We start from the raw sequence: 20,100 nt of genomic DNA, 5'->3' as shown, positions 1-20,100 counted from the left end.
TTTTGCCACAATTTAATTCTTTGTATTGTTAGCCAACACTGGGCAGCTTGTACATAATTTAATAGAGTTGTTTAAACATTTGTTTAACAACAAATAAAAGCTTGGAATGCATGTGTAACACACTTAAATACACCAGTTCGAGAATACTAAACACAAATAATTTTCCCAAATAATGAAATATCATCAACAAGAACAATTATCAATACGGGATACTTAAAAGATAAATTATCAATATAATTTAATAGAGGTTAGAAACTAAAAATAAAAAAAAATCACATTTCATAATAACATTTGATTAGAAGAACAAGTGCTCAGAATTTCAGATGTACTACGTATTATAGTTAGGTAATTTTTTCCTGCTTCTAAAACTTAAATAGCAAGTAATAACTGACTTTTAAATTCTCAAAAAGTTACTCATGATTGTTAGAATTTTTATTCCTGTGCATTTTTTTTTCTATTTAAAATAAGATTAATAGTGATTCTGCTCCTATAATACTAGGAAAATAGGTAAGAAAATGTATACGTATTAGGAAACACAAAGGTTCAGTAAATCTATCCAAGATTAAACAAGAAACCCTATAACCTGAGCACTTTTGAAAGGTAGGCCTTTCTTCCTCAGTTTGTCCCCAATGAAGAAAGGCATTTCAAAAGCACTTAGGTTACAGGGTTTCTTATTTGACACAATTTATGTGTGTGTGTGTGCATATGAACACACATATACACAAAAACGTTTTCATTATATTCAGTAACAAAATACAGTTTTCACAAATCCTGAAATTCATATAAAGGAAGCATTTCAGTATTTCAAGTGAAAAATTCATTATTACAGCTAAAATATTAGAATGGTCAAAAACATAGTGATCAGAACTAATATTTTTCCAGTGTTCACCCGATATCACACGAGCAATGGTAAAACAGTGTTTGTTAATGCTATGTTTTAAAAACGTTCTATATTTTACATAATAAAGACCTCTGAATTTAATTGTTTCACATGAAAAATCTTATTTATTAACAATAATCAGAAATGTTGAACCATCTTTAAATGTTTAATTAAAGTTAGTAACTAAAATAAAGAGTATATATTCTTTTTTTTTCATCTTTAAATCTACAACAAAATTAGCCACAATGGACACTTAATGTGTATTTTCCAATGTCATACTACATGATCAAAATGTTGTGAGTGGTTAGATTAGCAACCTGAAATCTTCTTGGCTGACCTAGGCAAAATAAAAAAAATTAACATTATGAAACTATACTAGAAAAGCAATAACAAAACTTCCTCAGTTTTTTGTCAGCCACACATTCTGATTGACCTTTGTATTTGTTAAGGCGGCTAATATCACCAACCGTACAATATTCAGATGACCAAGCATCTCGCTGTAAAATAGCTTCTAACAAAGCTCTACTTGGTCCCACTTCAATAAGAATCTTAACAGCATGGATATAGCCCTTTTTCTGTGCAACATGTTCATCTGGAATTATTACCTGAAAAGTTCAAAATAAAACTGTAAAACAAGAAATACTTCTGTAAACCTAGATAATATTACTGATCAAGTAGAAAAAAATTATGTAAAAGCTGCCAACTTTCCAGATGAACAATTAACAATTGTTTGTATGCCCTTGTAAACATTAATAATGAAGTTAGCAAAAAATAAAAGATAATAGTTTCTACAAACCCTAAATGCATATCATAGGTAACATTGGTAAGTTTCTTTATAAGTAGCACAGATATAGGAAAGTTTTCTTTAAATCTTGGATTCGATAAAGCAGGAAAATTCTTGTTAGTGTTGCACAAGTTAGAAAATTAATTAAAGCTAAGAACTCAAAGAATGAGGTAACTTAATGGTTTTCTGGACCAAATGTTTTTGTTGAAACAGCATAGAAACAGACTAATAAAAAAAATTAAAATTCATACATTGCTAAAGGAAAGCAGAAAATATACAATATGCCTGCACATCATAGTAGTAGTAGTTTTGCAACTATGTAACAGAGAAAAGTGTGATTGAAAAAACAATATACATCAAAAACAATAATGAAATAATATCATATAGCAGTGTATGAAGCTTAACTTAATTCTTGATGAGTAAACTTTGAAATTCATCATAACATTTGCTACATATTTTCATGACAAATTTTGAACAAAATACTATTTCCATAATAAATCAAATCCTATCATTATAAAAAGCTATGTTAACAAGTTGTTTATTACATGATCATATGAATAACCCTATCTAAAACCTTCTGAAAATCCTATATTCTGTTAATCCTGAGATTAACTTTACAAAAGAACCGATATAAAATTACCAGCTCATTCTTTTGATACACTCACCACCAGAAAGCAACCATGTGTTTATTTATATCTAATAAAATATTATACACGGATTGCTATATATACATATCAATACATAAGCAGTCAAATGTCGAATAATCAAAGTTTAAGAAAAACCAAAACCTTGTGTGAACAAAGTTCTCACCATATTCAAACCCATATTAGCAACACCTTTAAGAAAGATACTTTTAACCAAAAAAAGCTTTGCTGCAATCTTAAGCTCCAACTTATAACCTTGAGTTTCAGACCCTGAATGATTTTCTACACATACATGGTCATACTCATAAAAATATAGGAATAAAGATTAAACATATGTAATGAAAATGGAATAAAGAAATATAGCAGAAACCTAAAAATAACTCTCAGGAGTCTTCTGAAACACATTCATCAAAGATTAATCAAAACAAAAATGGCATCTATAAAATTCCCTGGTCTTGTAATCAGCCTAACATTTGTGAATTGAGCATACTTTTGGAGTAACGCTTAAAGAACACAAAAACATTAATGAATTAATAAAATCAATCCAAAGATAAATATGCCACAGATAATTGACAGACTACAATTATTTCAAAATCCTAGACAATGGTCAACAACAATGTTTGTGGATGGAGAGAAAACTAAATAATTGCTCCCAGACCTTCAAGCCATCAAATAAGGTGCAAGCTCAAAAGACCCACAAAAATCACACTATCGACGAATCAACTGAAGAAAACAAATCAGAGGTAGCTTATCCAAGAGTGGCCTCCTGTTTGATTTCTTTAAAAGACTGTTCTTAATACTCTTGTTTGGAACAGCATTTTTGTCAGGTAAGTTTGTTTTGTTATAGCAAAGCAATGTTGGGCTATCTGATGTGTCCACTATAGGGAATCAAACCCTGGATTTAAGCCTTGAAAGTTCGTAAACTTATCACTGCCCCACAGGGATGCTGAGAAGCCAACAGAATAGAAGAAGGAATAGGGAAAAGCAAATCTAAATTCTCTCCTGAATGTTCAGGATCAACCTCAATTGCAGCCTCAAAGCCCTCTGGAGGAACACCTCTGAACCAAATGTCTCCATCTCACTATGATTAAGACCACTGACAGTATTAACCGAGAGGCCATTTGGGGGCCTTAAAATGGTATTGCCTCAGCATGCACCAAGCAGTTGTCTACTTTATATTGAAGAGAAGTAGGTAGGCACACTCTGTGCTTACCAGGCATGGTGGCTTTTCTAATATAAATAAGCCTAGCTATATATCTATAATAGGTACAGGCCTATTATAATGTGTTCTATATCATTTCTGCATCAGATATAATTATCTTTAATTAATTATTTATGTTATTCATTTAAGACCTGCAGTGTGGTCTATCATATATTCAGTAAAGAATGTGTGATACCTGTTTAGCATGATTGCCATCTGTGACATTTTATGTATTGTTGATGTTTTCAATTTTGACATTTGAGACTAACTGAAACCAGCATAATTGGGCCAGGAAGATGTAAAATTACTGATCATTCATATAATAAGAGCTCATGTTATAAAGAAGAGAAAGACAGTGTACTGAATTTTAAAATGATTGAAAATCATAGGTGAATCACTTGATATAAATGAAGAGAAAGGCAGTGTATTGAATTTTAAAGTGATTGAAAATCAGAAGTGGCTCACTTGACAAATTTTTTAACTGTTACTGATGTAGATGTGAATTCTAAAGTTGAAACTGAGAATGCATCTCATGTTGATCCACACACAAAATCTGGAGCTGAAAATTTTACTCGGTCTTCTGAAAAACATCCTATACCCAACCAAATAAAAGATTACAATATAACTAGCAGTATCCAGTCTCAAAGTGTTGAGACAATTTGAGAGTCTACATAACTTGAAACTGAAGAATAACTATAGATCCAATAAACCTGTGATATAAAACATATTCTTGAAAGATATCCTGACATGCTTTTAGCATCTGATGGATTTGTTTTTAAAACATGTAATTCTCTCAAAATTGTTTCAAATAAAAGAAATAGAGATAGTGTCACCAGTTTGGGTGATCATTCCACATGATGCATGGAAGATCACCTTAAATTCAAGACTTTCCAACAGGCAATTCAAAACAAAAACAAACTTACACCAGTATTACGGCATGTAGCATTATGATGAGATTTGAGAAAAGCCACAAAGATTCAGTGTCCAAAAACAGACTGCATGTGTTGCACTTAATTACAAGTGTAGACTACATTATAAAGAATCAAAATCTTGACTAAGAAACTTAGAATTTTTAGCAAGTGGTTTGGACAATGGTAAAAATACACTGAACAATCAGAGCTGACAATAAAACTACCAGGTTATCTTGCATACTACACACAACTTGTGCAAGTAATACCTCCAATTAATTCATAGAAATTTTGATTGTGCCACAAGTTTCTGCATCAGAAAGAACATTCTAACTAATCTAACTATAGAACAGACAACAAGAAAATTATCATGGGAAAGCAGAGCTGATGTAAGATTCCTTGATACATGCACAGTAAGTCACATGGAATGTTGGAGAGTGAAGAATATGGGTGCAATTCATAAAAGGAATTTCAAAAATTTTGAGTCACCTTTTGTTGACAGCATAAGGACAAACTCAAGAAGGAAAGGCTTTCAGTTTTTGGAGATAGGACTATATGATTTGAATATTTAACTATAAAGATTTTTTTTAAAGTATCTAGAAATTTTAAGCTTAATATAAAGAATAATTTAAAAAAGCTAGAATATACTAATTGGTACTATGTAATAATTGTAGTTTGTTATGATAGTATGTACTATGTGATACTACGTTATAATTCCAACATTCTATGGTAAGATGTACAAAGTGGTACTACGAACTAGTTTTAGTTTGCTGTGATAGTATGTACTAGGTTGTGTTACATAATTTTTGTTTGTTTTGTTAGGATGAACAAGACAGTACTGTTTAATAATTTAGCTTGCTATTAATTTTCCTGTTGGTATCAAAAATGTAGTGTCCCTGGTTCCACTCAAAGGATTAAAACTGTATTAAGTAATTACTTCATTTTTTATTAATACATTAGTACATCTGCATTAAGTTTGAATATAATTAGACCACTAACAATTTTACAAACTCCTAAACAGTTGTATAATAGTGTATATTAGGTATTGTTTGTATATTTAAGGTTTTTTGTTCTTAATATTTGACAGTGCATACAGTGTTCAACCTTCAGCTTTGTTATATATATATATTAGTATTGAGGATTTTATTTCTTATTCTAAAACTTCAACGATTATAGCAATATTATTTTTATCACTCATATTTAAAATCTTGTATACCAAGGGTTTAACTTTGTGAAGTATAACTATATGAATTAATGAAGTAAATACTTCACTTTAAATAAATAACAAAGAGAGTGAGAGACAGTAAAAGTAAACACCAAAGAGACCTAAGACAGAAAGTTGGCGTAGTTGATTACTGGGCATTTGAAATGTTAGTTGGCAGCATTTTATTCCAATATTGCACGGACAAAATATGCTTTTCAAATTATTTTAATTTTTCTGCAGAACATAATGATTGGTTTATAGGTACTTTTTTTTTTCTATGTGCTTAAACTTAACTAAGCTTAATTGGGAAAATCTTATTTTCTTCTTTTCCTAATTACCATATTCAGTTAAAGTTTTGAGTACAATTAAAGAATATTATTTTTATCAGCATAAGTATTACCAGAACTTTTGTTACCTGTGCCTGAATGATCCGATTTAACCACAGTTTAGCACACAACACAGACACTGGTTCCAGCATACTGTTCAACTCTATTACAAAGGCATCTGCTACCTGTTTACTTATGGGGTCATCAACAGATACAGTGTAGAATTGTTGACAGATACAAAATTGTTTAGGAATTCCTGCTTCTTCACAGGTTCGATTATTTGGTATTAACATTCTCCATGGACTGTAACCTCGAGTATTCCACACGTGCTGTAGTTCACTTTCAAAATATGTTTCTGTAGCAACATCCATTAAGAGCGAGTGAATGTCTATCCAAGTTGTAAGGCGCTCACTGTTCATTTTTAGATATTTCTGTAGATGAGGGTATTGTTTTTTAAGAGTTAAAGGGAGATGTATTGAGAAGAATGGCATTCGTTCCTCAATCCTTCCAACTTCTGTCTCAAGAACATTACCATACCTGAGCAAAATGAACCATAAAGAATTATCATCTCAATCTTTTCAAAATCTAATTATTTATAAAACACAAACAGAAGAGTAAAATGAATTCTAGAGCATTATGTAAGTGACATGTATATGCTAGGATTACATTACAAACTCAGTGTTAGTAATTTATGGCATTATCAGTAACTATCCACTACATGTTATTTGAAAACATTCATTCAAGAAAGAGTGAAAACTGCATCCTACCAGTACCATAAGAAAAGAAATGAAACAAAATACAATGAGAAAGTTTTCTAACCTCTTATTATCTATGGTTTCAAAATAGATTTAAACCTGGAATCCCTTGGAAGGCTATTCTTTTTTTGCCATACAGGTAAATTATCATTTTATGAATAATTGTTATCTTCAAGTTTTTGTACAAATTTTCTTTTGATCTGTTACAGTTCTTGTTAGCTTTTGCCTTCACTGGATTTTCAAAGGAAATTAGTTGAAGTCAGCTTATTTATCTGAAATGTTGTCTGCTATGCATTAGTACTTAATGATATTGGTTTAACAGTTTCTATTCTTTGGTGGGTTTTTCAGGTTATTTTGTAAAACAAAGAATCCAAAGTCAATTCTATTTAATGATACCAAATGAGATTTACTTTGTTTGAAATTTTACAAGCTCCACAGTTTTATATATATATAATTAACAAAGGGTCTAACTTCACAAGTAAACAACACAATCAAAAATTTCATTTGTTATTTCTTAGCTCTTTTATTTCATTAAAACACACATTTATTTAAAATACTTGCACAAAGGTAGTTGTCTATAATTTTGAACTGATAGAAGGCTGCTAGTCAACAGCACTCATTGATAATTCTTGGGCTTTTCTAATTGTATAACAGAATTTGATAATCATTCTAATAATGCACCCACAACCTTAAAGTGAATAGTGTAGTTTTGAAGCAACAAATGCTAGTCATGGACCTTTGATTTCACAATCTGGCATGCAGTAGTTTGTTGTTGTCAATCATTTAGTTTGGTAAGTGCTATAAATTTTGATTTGCATAGTTGATTTACAGAGTCTGTTAGTTAATGAGTAATCATTGCATTAGCTAGTAGTTTGGTAAGTGCTATAAATTTTGAGTAGGTGTTTCATTAACTAACAGACTCTGTAAATCATCAACTCAAGAATCTACTGAAATAGACTCATTCACAAACACTAGCCTAACTTGCTTTGTATATCTGGCTCAAACTGTTTTAAAAACCTTGAAGATAATTCCAGATTTTAAGCCATGAACTCAGCAGGTGGCATAAAAACTCCATTAGGCCAGACAACAATATGAACATGTGAATTAAAAATTAAGTCTTCAACAGTATATAAAATGATTTAAGAAAGGTTGTAAAGTGAAGCTTTAGTTATGTTGTCATTTTCAATGGAGAACAAGGATGGCCAGAAAGGTTATCTTACTATATTTTATGAACAATAATGATTAAGAAGATATAAACTTTGAGAGTTTAATTTTTGCCTTTTACACTGGTTTGTTGGATCTTAATTATAAGAATTGCAATTCATGTAACATACCCAAATATTCAGTTAGAAAAAAGCAGAACTGGATGTTTCCACCAAGTGCTTTCAAATGTAACTCAAAAGATATATGAATTGTAAAATCAACAAAGTGTATATTTCTTTACTGGGAAAAGAAATCATGTATCAACTTCTTACTTGAATGTTAAAGACATAAGGCCTGGAGTTTTTAAATTTGTGTTCTTATGTTATAGAATAATATGCTTACACCAATAAAGCAAGCAATATCTTAAATGTGAATATTTGGTGACAAAAACAATATGCAAGATACAAGTTTTTAAATGTGCTCTTGAGATTAAATGTATGTTCCATTCACGAAATACAAAGGTGCACCAGAAATACTGAATTTTGAATGACTATTAGAATTTACTCGTTTTAGATGTTAATTTTGATTTTCTTAAGATCAGTCTACAACAAGTATAAACTTAATGATGTGGCTAACACTTGTTTAAATCAATCTAAATTTTGATTTGGGTGTTCTTTAAACATGCAAAGATATATTAAAAGTGTGAATTTTTTTTTTTTTTCATCTAAGTCATGCTATTTTCTTTAAGGTTTGTTTTAATGTGCAACAATGGTCATTCTTAATTTCTGGCATTGAAAATATATTAGAGATTTCTTACAGCATTTGTTATTGAATAACCAAACCAATTCACATCGTTGAAAATTAAGATGATACAGAACCTGAAATCGATTATCTTCTCTAACAAATTAGGTCATAAATCCTGGTGCGGTTGGATATGGGCTGTCCATCTCAATATAGGTACAAACATAAAAAGGAATTACTGGTGTACAAGTTGCCATGAGTATACAATTCAAGCTCTCTTTATTCTGCTAAAGCTCATTCTGACTATAATAAAATATGGATAATATAAACAATATTTTATTCTCTGAAAATGAATTATGATCAATATGTTATTAACTAACAAAAAATATTATTTCAAAGTGTCCTTACCTATTTCCATGATCACCCATTAAGATGACAATGGTGTTCTTAAAAAGCCCACTTCTATTCAGCATCTCCAAAAACTGAGAGACATCATCATCTAACAGTTGTGCATTATTAAAATCATTATGAGTAACTTCAATGAAAAATGAAAACAAAAAGTATGGTATTTTTTTGTGCTTTTTACAAAATTCTAATATCCAGTCTAACAATAATTTTAACTTTGGAACATTACCAAAACACCATTGACTACTTTCTTTCCACAGTGGAGAACCTTGCAAAGCTAGCCAAAGAGGTCGAAGGTAGAAATCAGTAGGTTGATTAAGACAGCCTTTAGAAAGGTAATTAAGAAGTGTAAATTCAGGACTATCTTCATGCAGAGCTGTTATATAGCCAGCATTGGAAAAGTTCTTCCAAACAAATGGCCAATCATCAAATGGACCAATGCTCTGATCACCTGGAAGCTCTGGGGGATCAGTGTAAACTCTACGTCCAGTCAAAAATGGAATCATATTCGGAAAACTATTGTCAGCCACCTTGTTTAGACCCTTTAGAACCTGAAAAATAAAACCGAGAGCTAATAAATGTAAAGCTTAGCTGAAAAACCTTAAAAAAGACACAATCATATACATCTATGGAGATGTTTATTTACAAAAGCTGTAGGAAAAGATACACTGAATAAAACAATTAATAGATACCATAGAAACTTAATGCTAAATTATTAGTTTTTAAAGCCTTATCTTTTAAACTTTTCACCCATAAATATAATTAAGAAAAAAAAAATGCAGTAGTTGTGTACTACTCTGAAATGTTTTCACTCTGAAGTTTAGAGATGGGTTTTTCTTTCTCTTCATGGAGGTCTTAATTTTACATTCTAATCAGGAAAATAAATCATTAAGATTAAAACTATATGAAGACAGAAACAGCAGAATTACACATAAATTTGTTCTTTATGTTTATTATTTTGTCTACCACAATTTAGGTAGATATGTTTTTCAGGTATTGAAGAAGTAAAAATGTCCTGTTGGTATAATTATCTTGACAACAGACACACGCAAAGATTTTGTAGGATATAATGAAAGTTGACATTTTCCTACACCGGAAATGTATTTCCGATAGATACTTTATCCTGCCTCCTATATGCACATGTTTATACGTGGTATAGTATGCAAATGAGCACGAAACAATCCTCCTCCAATAGGAGAGTGACATACCTTTCTAGTGCAGCTGATTCCCTTTATACCATACAGCATTATCATCATTTCGATATTAGCCAAAAAAAGATGCACCCAAAGTGGGGATGATAGTTGGAGACAGTTAAATGATGTAGGTAGTGCACAATAAATGTGTGAGGTGTTGTCCACATGCCAGTTTCCACGATTTCTTCTAATGGACGACAAAAGTTGGCAGCCAGGGAAGAGGCGAGATGATGGATGTGGTGGGAGGAGACTTGGAAAATATGATGAGAACACTCAGATGATGATGTTTCAACAAGACAAATAAGCTGCCAAATCCATCTGGTAAGGGTGATAGGTGAAAGATCATGGGTAGAGGAAGTATTCCATGATATAAAAAGATAGGAATGGGATCCACAGAAGAAAGTAGTGTGGGCAACTTAACAACATAGAGCATGTACTGGACAAAAACAATGATAAGGAATGGAAAGGGAAAACAAATCAGAGATGGAGAGGAGGGAAATTTGGAGCAAAGGTGATGTCCCCTTCATGCACATGTGATGATAGTGCTCTATAACACAGAAGGAGTCAGCTGCGTTAGGAGGGTGTATTGCACTCCTATTGGTGGAGGGTTGTTGCATGCTCAGTTGTATGCTACAGTGCAGCTATACCATGTGTAAAGAAGTGAAAGTAGGTGGGAGCATCGAGGCTAGTGGCAAGCAAAAATTGTGCATATAGAGGGGGCAGCATAAATCAAGAATAGCTATTATGTGAGAGGAGGTACGGTAACATATCAGAATTAATAGTGAAAAGCTTTATTACATTTGGTAGTGTGATGTCAGATGCTTTTCATTCTTGTTGTTTTAATTTTATTCTCTAAAAAAAATAAAATACTTCTGGATCCAAAAACATCACACCTTGAACAGAAGAAAAAAAAGGTTTGTTAATGTAAATAAAACAAATTAGCTTACTATATGGCAAAACACATACTCAGTGGCAGGGAAAAATAAATACCCCCATCTGAGATTGCACACAGGTACCACTGTCAGTATGAAATGAGCTTTAGTTTATTCCTCCTTGTTTCACTTCCAGTCTGATGTCTACAGAATATATACTACTACATATCAAGTCTACTCATGATAAAATAATCAACAGGGGAATTTCACTGAGAACACATTCAGACTGTCAACAGTCCAGAACATTAATATCTAAATTGAGGTAAATGTTTTTTATTTATTATTCATTTATAGTACCATTGATAGTGACATTAACTTTACATGAATAATGAGTTCCTCTTACCCTCTCCTCCAGTACCTATCAAAACTCCATTCCTTTAACTGGAATATCAAACCTGTAGTTTCAATTACTGTCAGGTTTATCAATTTTCAAGTTTTGGAATAATATGGTAAAATATTTTTTTAATCAAAGTTTATGAAACCTGTTATTATTTTACTTGAAACCAATTCAGTAAAAAAAACTAACAAAACAAACATTTGCAATTGTAAATTATTTTTAATGAATTGTTACAAGGTGAAACTACAATTTAATTTTTTTTTCAACAGTAAACTATTTTACTAAATGATTAGAGGTGTGATATCGGCTAGATTAGTTCGATATTTTTTCCATTACTTTTATTATTAAGAACTAATAGCTTACTGTCAAGCTCAGTACAAAACATTGCTTTATGATACACAAGGATGTAGTTAATTATTATTTAATTACAAAAAAAAAGAAATATGTAGAACATCATTTTTAATATTTACATGAATTTTCAACATTAAAACATCAAGTCTATGGTGGACAAACAGTAAAATAATTTATATGAGCACTGCTGTCATGAGCCATATTTTCCTGGTCTCTAAATTTGACACACTAGTTGCTTTAGATGCATCAAATAAACGATAACTGAAATGAAGTTTCTTTTATTATTCTCATTGTGAAACAACCTATTCAATAGTATCTTATCAAGAAGTTGACCAGTCAGTTTAAAAAAAGTTTGCATTCTCTTCATTTGGATTACTTTTAAAACACCCTTTACTCTTAAATGTGAAATGCACAATTTCCAACATAATATATTAATCTCTTGAACGTAACCTAATTCATTCATTTCTTCAAGTCAAGGTAAGAGTTAAGTATCAAATTCACCAATGAGAATTATGTCTGGGGGAAGGAGAAAACTTTTGGGATATCAAAGGTCATGTGTATTTTAAAATGTTTCTATGCTATTTCTGTCACTGACAATACATTGGTTCTAAAATAAGCACACTATATATATATATTAAAGAACCTTTTGAAAAAGTGTAATGTAACATAAATATGGAGAGCGAATAGCAACTGTGAAACTTTCGTGATGGAGAAGAGCCAATCTCTGGATATAAAAAATTCTTTAGCAATTTTATTGTTAAAATTAAAGCCTGCCTTATTTTAGTTAACCTATAGATATACTATTTCAACTTTTACTATGTGCTACTTGCTTACTTACAGTGTATAATAATATTAACTTCCATTTCACAGGATTCAAACAAGCATTCTCAATCAATTTAAAAGCCACCTCGTTTACACAGAACTATTATCTGTACTATACAGGTTGTCCCAGAAGTCTGGATACACAGGGAAAAATACACAATTTATTCTTAATTTATTTATTATTCAAATTGCATGCCCACTAACAGCCATACACATATCAATTCTCAGTATACTGTGCCATTAGGGTATTTTCTTTCCTAAAATATGCACAACTGACATTAGATATGTGATAAAACTAAGAATATAATGTCCAATTACAATTCCACATTGAGAAGGTGGAGGGGCCGGTGAGGGCATTATTCATACAGATCCTGAAGGCATACAATAATCACTGATGCTGCAGGTGGTGTTTTGATTAAGCAGTAGAACCCCTTGGATATGGACAAAAATGTATTTCAATGTACTGAGGGGATGATGTCGGGGGTTGAGACCCTCGAATAGGAGTGGAACCATAACTCCCGGTAGTAGAAAATTAAAGTCTAATAAATGTAGAAGCCGACAATTAAACCAATGTGCATGCTAGCAATGGTTCCATCTTGTCATAAATGAAGTTGGTGATCCTGAGTCTTCCAACAAAGTTTAATGTTAGGAAAACAACAGGTTGGATTTTATAGTTTTAAGACTGCAGATTTTTCACTGTCTCACCAGGGGACATTGTATTCAGATTAACTACAAACTCTGCCTTAGAACCACTGATTTCAATGAGAAGATGTATTAGTTAAGAGTTAGAATATGCTTCAACCTAGCAGTTCCGATAATCATGGCGGATAAGGTATAGCTCTCCTGTCACATAACTGAACAGTAAACTTTCCTGCATGAACCATAATGTCCGTGGATGGAGAGAAAACTAAAGACCCAAAACATCACACTTTTGATGGGCCAACTTAAGAAAACAAATTAGAGTCAGTTTATCCCACAGTGGCCTCCTTTTTTATTTCTTTTAAAGCCTGTTCTGATTACCATTGTTTGAAACAACATTTTGTCGGGTAAGTTTGTTTAGTTAGAGCAAAACAACATTGGGCCATCTGCTATGTCCAATATAGGGAATTGAACCCTGGAATTCAGTGTTGGAAGTTCGTAAACTTACCACTGTCCCAGAGGGGGGACCAAGAAGCCAAAAGAATAAAAAAAAGGCACAGGAAAAAGTGAATCGAATTTCTCTACAGAATGTTCAGGATTGCCCTCAATTGCAGCCACAGAGCCCCCTTGAGGAACATCACTGAAACAAATATATGTTTCTATCTCACTATGAATAAGATCACTGACAGTTTCAACTGAGAGACCCCCCTCCAATTGTTGCCACGCTAGATATTACAGGTGGGATAGGAGACATGATTTTCTTCTGTGCCAGAAATATTAAGAAATAATAAGTATGTTTTGGAACACATATATATCATAAGCATGACAAACTTGAGGTCAACCAATATACATTTTTCCAGACTGGAACCGACATCTTTGAAACCAGGTAGCTGACAGCTGAAATATACATACTTCATAAACATGAACAATTTCATTGAACAGAATCAGAACACAAAACACTTTTAATATATCTTATTAACTAAAAATAGTAGATAAACATAAATGAACAAAATAATATGAAAGAATAAGGTTTGCTATTAAATTAAAATGCTTTCAAATACATACCTGAGACCTAAGGGTTCTTGTTAAGTAAGAATATGTCTTTGGCATATGTCTTATGGCATTCAGTCTTGATAGAGACTCAATGACAAATATAAACACGTTCGGCTTTAAATGTTTTCCCGTGGTATGTTTTGCAGGAGCCTTTCTGATGATATATGTATGGTAACCTCTGTATATTATGTTTCCTTCATAGATGCATGTCACATTAACAAACTCCTTTCCTTTTGGAAGATCTGCATGAGAGTAGAGTGGTTGTTCATTATCATATGAAAGCTTGTCATCATCCTTCTCTTTTCTTTGGAAGGTTTGAAAAGAGCATTGCAGGTGGCTGAGATCGAGCCTATTCTCTTTAACTGCAGTATTGTTGATCATTAAAGTTCCATTAGAGTCTACATATGTTAAGTATGGTTGGACTTGTCTACAAGACAAGGGGTTCAGTTTTTCTGCATAAGTCATAACTGCTGCATCAAAAGGATCAGGTAATGGGATAGGACATGTCAGAGAATTGTTTTTCTCCTGGTTAGTGAATTGATATGCAAGGTAGTGGTTCTTAAAGAAATGCCATTCCACTGAGAAAATATAAAATTGCCACATAATTTGTGTGGTAACAATAACAATTAATAATGAAAGAACTGGTCCAACAAGCTTTCCTCTAAAAACTTTATGTAAAGTGGAAAGACCCAAATTAGTAAACTTCATCCTAACTAATGTTTTTTTTATGAAAGAACAGAATTTACTAGCATTTAAATGTAAGTAATTTTAATATGCACAAACTATACAACTTTCTTGAAAACCTGAGAATGTCTAACTATTTTGACATAGTCTATAATGTAATGGAAATAAAGGCATTTTTACTTTGAATAAATATGTAAATACCATCATTACAACTTGAATAACAATAAATTTTCAGGTATTCTGACTTAAATATTACATTTATTTCCAAATATTCTAAGGCAGAACCTTCTGACTTTCACAGTTTTGAAATATCATGGCAATAACTGTACTTCATTAACAACGTCCACATTGTGATATTGTATATATTTCTAGAATATTGATCATGCAGTAATATCCTCATTGCAGAATTATCTGTAGTTGACACATCAAATAGTTAAATCCTTGTTAAAAACTGCAGCAAAGTTCATCAACTTCTAAGGATGAGTGACAGCCACATGCTACATGCTTTATACTTTTGTAATACCTTAGACGCAGTAGACAAGTCTGGTAAGTAATAATCACAAATTTTTTCTTTACATCTGGTCATCAGTATTCAGTTTAAGACATCCTTCTATTCACCATCTACAAAAAAAAAGGTAAAATTTAGCTGTTAGTTGATCTGTTATGTAAAGCAGCTTGAAAAGGCTCTTGTTACAACAATACTAACTGATTACATACTAAACTATTTTTCAATTATCAGGTACAGTGTATGTTTGTGAGGGTACAAACAGTTATAGCAAATTTCCAATCAAATTAAATTATTGAGCAATAATAAATAAAAAATTAAAATAAAGTTTATATATTAAAGATTTCTTTTTCACCAAAGGTAAAATTGAAAAGAGAATATGTAACTTAGAGGCCTAATGCATTCCCATAAATCTTAACCTAACCAATACAGTTGGCAAGGAAGAGTTCTATATGAATAATTTACTGTACTGTATCCACATTACCTATCCACTTGTGTACGAAATTTTTCAAAAAATCACTTCACATTTGTCTACATTTTTTTCTGTTATTTATAGTAGTCTACAACATAAAACATGATTCTTGTTTAAAGTACAATTATTATAGCAATTTTTCTAAGTTTAGAAATCTTCAGACAAAACAAGCCCTCTCAAGCCCTAGCTGTATAAATGTATGTGGGTTACTGATATTCAAGTTAAAACAATCCTTTGGCATCATTCTCAAACTACATTTGTAATTCAGAGAAACCTTATAAGCATTATTTTCATTTAATTACATTAACCATTAGCAATCAGCATAATGTCTGTCATCTGGTACTTAATATGTAACCACATAATGTGTATAATTAATACCTTAAAAATAAACATTTTTGGAAGCGGGATACATCATGAAGAAGGAAATGGCCATTAAAATAAAGTAAGTTGGATTTCAATAATTTAGTTTAAAAGGTTCTTCACATTCTTGATACACAAAAATTTTATAATTTAGTAAATGCTTTCTATTTCATTACGTGAAAAGAATAGCAACTGTACTATAGAAATTTTAGACTAATGTTGAGATGAACTGCAAAAGAGACAACTATTTTTTTTTGGAAGATCAGTTATAAGCTTGGTGCTTTGAAAGCCCTAATAAAAGTTAATGTTGTAAGCTATACTTTCCATGTTGTAACTTGTTTGTTTGCTAAAGGAAGCTTCTGGCTATAATGATGATGTAACGATCAAGAGGTTTTGCAGGATATCAAGAAACCAGAATATATATATATATATAAATATGAGTGACAAGGAAGGAACAATGAATAGTGATTGAGTATTCAGTAACCACTATTGCATTTGATCCATCATTCAGTTAGGCATACAACTTGTAGTTTATGCTGAAATGCTGTATTTGAGGCTAGGCTTACATTTAATTGTAGAATTTGTGTTGAACCACTGTTTGTGGAATTAGGTCTAGAACTTACAATTATACATGGCTGTAAAATGACAAGAATATGAGAAGTTGTAGGCCTAAGAAGTTCTGTTGTTAGCAATATGTTGAAATCTGTTGTCATTGGAAATTTTTGAACTTTGCAAAATTTGAACATGGTTTTAGAAAGTTTTTCTTGCCATATCAACTTCTTGTAGATTTTTGATACACACCATTGCTGATGGTGGATTTCTTAACTTTCAGAAAACCTCTAATAAGGGCACTTACATTAATTAGTAAGAATTAGATGTTAGAGAAATTGATGGAAAGTTGCATACTTTTTATGCTACATAGTGAACACTGGAATAAAGAACTTATTGAAGTTATTCTACAAGTAAAGATAAACTGAGTTACAGAAAATATATATACATAATTCTTAACACAAGATTTCTTCAAATTTCTAAAATCTATGAATTATTTGATTACTTTATATGATACCATATGTAATTGCCACCCATAGGTAACCAATTATATTGATTAAATTACTCAGCTTTACTCAGGTGCTGTAGCACTATAAATAGCTGATTACAATATATTCATGATACCATAATATAATTAAGAATAGTATAATAAGTATTCTCTAATTACACACGCAACTGATTTTAGAACATGTAAAACTAAAAGAATTAATATGATTATACTTTGATGACACTCTCTAAAAACTGACCATAAAATATCTAATCTATTATTAATTTATAAATTATATAGAGTTTGTAGAACTGCTTGTAGAAAAACTGAAGTTCAAGCAACTTGGTGTTAGATTAGAAGTAATAAGTACACATCCAGATGTTAAATATAAAATATCAAAATTCATATGTTCGATTCTGGAAATATCAAAGGTAACGTAAAATACATGTCTGGTGTATATTAATTAGTATTCTATTCGTTTCTCTATAGTAACAGTACTACTAGTATTAGTACTAACACAGGATATGTCTTTGCTTGCACTTTAGTATTTTCTTTTAAGTTACTTTAGTTTTTAGTATTACTGTCGTTAGTGTTGCTAGCTTATACTGATTACATAATTCACATCCATTAGTGTAAACTTAAATTTTAAGCAAAGAATTTAACTTACAAATAATATATATTATTTTATCGGTAAAAATTGACTAAGTAATGAAACTTACCAAACTTCTTCCACTTTTAAGTTATAGTACTTAATACAATCTCCCAGACTACTGGTCTTATATACTTTTTCTTGGCTCAACCTACTTTACTACATGGCGCTGATTAAACTTAAGTAATAATTGTACACTCGAGGGACAGCACGCTTTCTTTTCGCCCTCTGGTGCAAATATACTAAACATGAACAAGTAGAAACATGAAAACTACTTCAGAGCAAAAATGATAAATAAGTATTTAAAAAAAAGGAAATCATAGCATAATGCAACATGAAATTTAAGGACAACAAAGGGCCTGTTGGCTCATGACCTGGGCCTTTCCACTAAAATAAAATAAAACAAACCAAAAACATTCGAAGCCAACGCTTATCTTTTTAATTTAAACTTTCTTAAATTTACTGCATCTACTACATCTGAAGGCTTGTTTGTTTTTTGAATTTCGCGCAAAGCTACACGAGGGCTATCTGCGCTAGCCATCCCTAATTTAGCAGTGTAAGACTAGAGGGAAGGCAGTTAGTCATCACCACCCACCGCCAACTCTTGGGCTACTCTTTTACCAACGAATAGTGGGATTGAACGTCACATTTTAACGCCCCCACGGCTGAAAGGGCGAGCATGTTTGGTGTGACAGGGATTCGAACCCGTGACCCTCAGATTGCGAGTCGAGTGCCTTAACCACCTGGCCACATCTGAAGGCAACCCATACCAAAGGCTAACTACCTAGGTACCAAGGTATGTGAAAAACTGAGCTAACATAGGTTAATGTAGAGAATAGAAGTTCTGGAGCTGGGATCAAAAACATTAGTCATAAGAAATAGCTGTAAAAGTATAGTACAGAAATAGTTGTGTTGTTGTTTTAGCATAATTTAACATAATTAGTTGTTTGCGTTTTATCAACCACGGAGAATCGAGCCCCAGATTTTAGCTTTGTAAGTTCATAAGCATATCGCTGACCCACATAGGTACGTACATAAAGAGAACGAAATGCCAAAGAAAACTTCTATCAACAAAAAACAGTGAGTACGTAATTAATAAGCGTCACAATAGGAGTAATTAACTTCGACATCTCCTATAAATGTTGACAAATTTACGATTTAACGAATTTCAAGTTGAGTTTTTAATTCAACGTAATGACTCTACATAAACAGATAAATACTCTAAATTGAACTTAGTAGCTGAATATAAAGTGTTGAAAGAAACGCAGTGCGAGCGTTATAATGTGACGGTCAATCCCACTATTCGTTGGAAAAAGAGTGGACCAAGAGTTGGCGGTGGGTGGTGATGACTAGCTGCCTTCCCTCTAGTCTTACACTGCTAAATTAAGGACGGCTAGCGCAAATAGCCCTCGTGTAGTTTTGCGCGAAATTCAAAAACAAACCAACAAGAGTTCAGAGATGTGAACTAATAGGCAAAACCCAGGGAACATCACCTGATAACATTATTAAAATATACAAAACATACATTCGACCCAGTCCGGCATGGATAAACACAGTTCCAAAACACATAAATAAACTACAATAAATACAAAACACATTAATCACCACAGCATACAAAGTCTCCCGTAGCACCCCATTAAAATTTATGCACAGATACGCTAATATACAAACAATAGCCGATAGACTCTTGCATAATACTCTAAATTACTTTGAGAAAAGTTGGCAAAAGCATGACCTACTTTGTAAACTCGATCGTTATTACATACATGATGGGAGTTGACCTAAGTATCTCTCACCTGTAAACATTTATTTTAAAAATAAGGATGTGATCAGGGCACCTACGGCTTGACATTTAAACCGTACACTAATTAGAGCCTAAGAACAATACATTTAAAAGGGTATTATATGTAAAATGAATTCGATTAGCCTCTAACTAGTGAAATGTGTAACTTGCATTATGGTCTTTAATAAGAAATGCAAAACACAGAATGTAACAGTGGATACATACATGGATATTGTCCTGAAAGGGGTCGGAGCAAGTGCGGTTTACTCCGACCTTCATGTAGTATCAACAGT

The 20,100-nt window shown here is 31.9% G+C and overlaps 1 protein-coding gene across 1 annotated transcript; it reads right to left on the bottom strand.

The window, feature by feature from the left end:
• Positions 1 to 1,045: 1,045 nt before the first annotated feature.
• LOC106473914 lies at positions 1,046 to 18,204 on the bottom strand. Its single transcript, XM_022379283.1, has 5 exons — positions 18,095 to 18,204; positions 14,331 to 15,623; positions 8,995 to 9,542; positions 6,037 to 6,484; positions 1,046 to 1,485 (listed from the first exon to the last, which is right to left on the bottom strand). The coding sequence occupies exons 2-5, from the start codon at positions 15,024 to 15,026 to the stop codon at positions 1,243 to 1,245; spliced, it is 1,935 nt and encodes a 644-aa protein (XP_022234991.1). The 5' UTR covers positions 15,027 to 15,623; positions 18,095 to 18,204; the 3' UTR covers positions 1,046 to 1,242.
• Between the last annotated feature and the right edge of the window lie 1,896 nt (positions 18,205 to 20,100).

Source organism: Limulus polyphemus, unplaced genomic scaffold (assembly GCF_000517525.1).
Source record: "Limulus polyphemus unplaced genomic scaffold, Limulus_polyphemus-2.1.2 Scaffold135, whole genome shotgun sequence".
In the NCBI taxonomy this organism is placed as follows: domain Eukaryota; kingdom Metazoa; phylum Arthropoda; class Merostomata; order Xiphosura; family Limulidae; genus Limulus; species Limulus polyphemus.
Note: the sequence above shows the minus strand (reverse complement) of the source record. Positions and strands in the feature narration are given on the sequence as shown.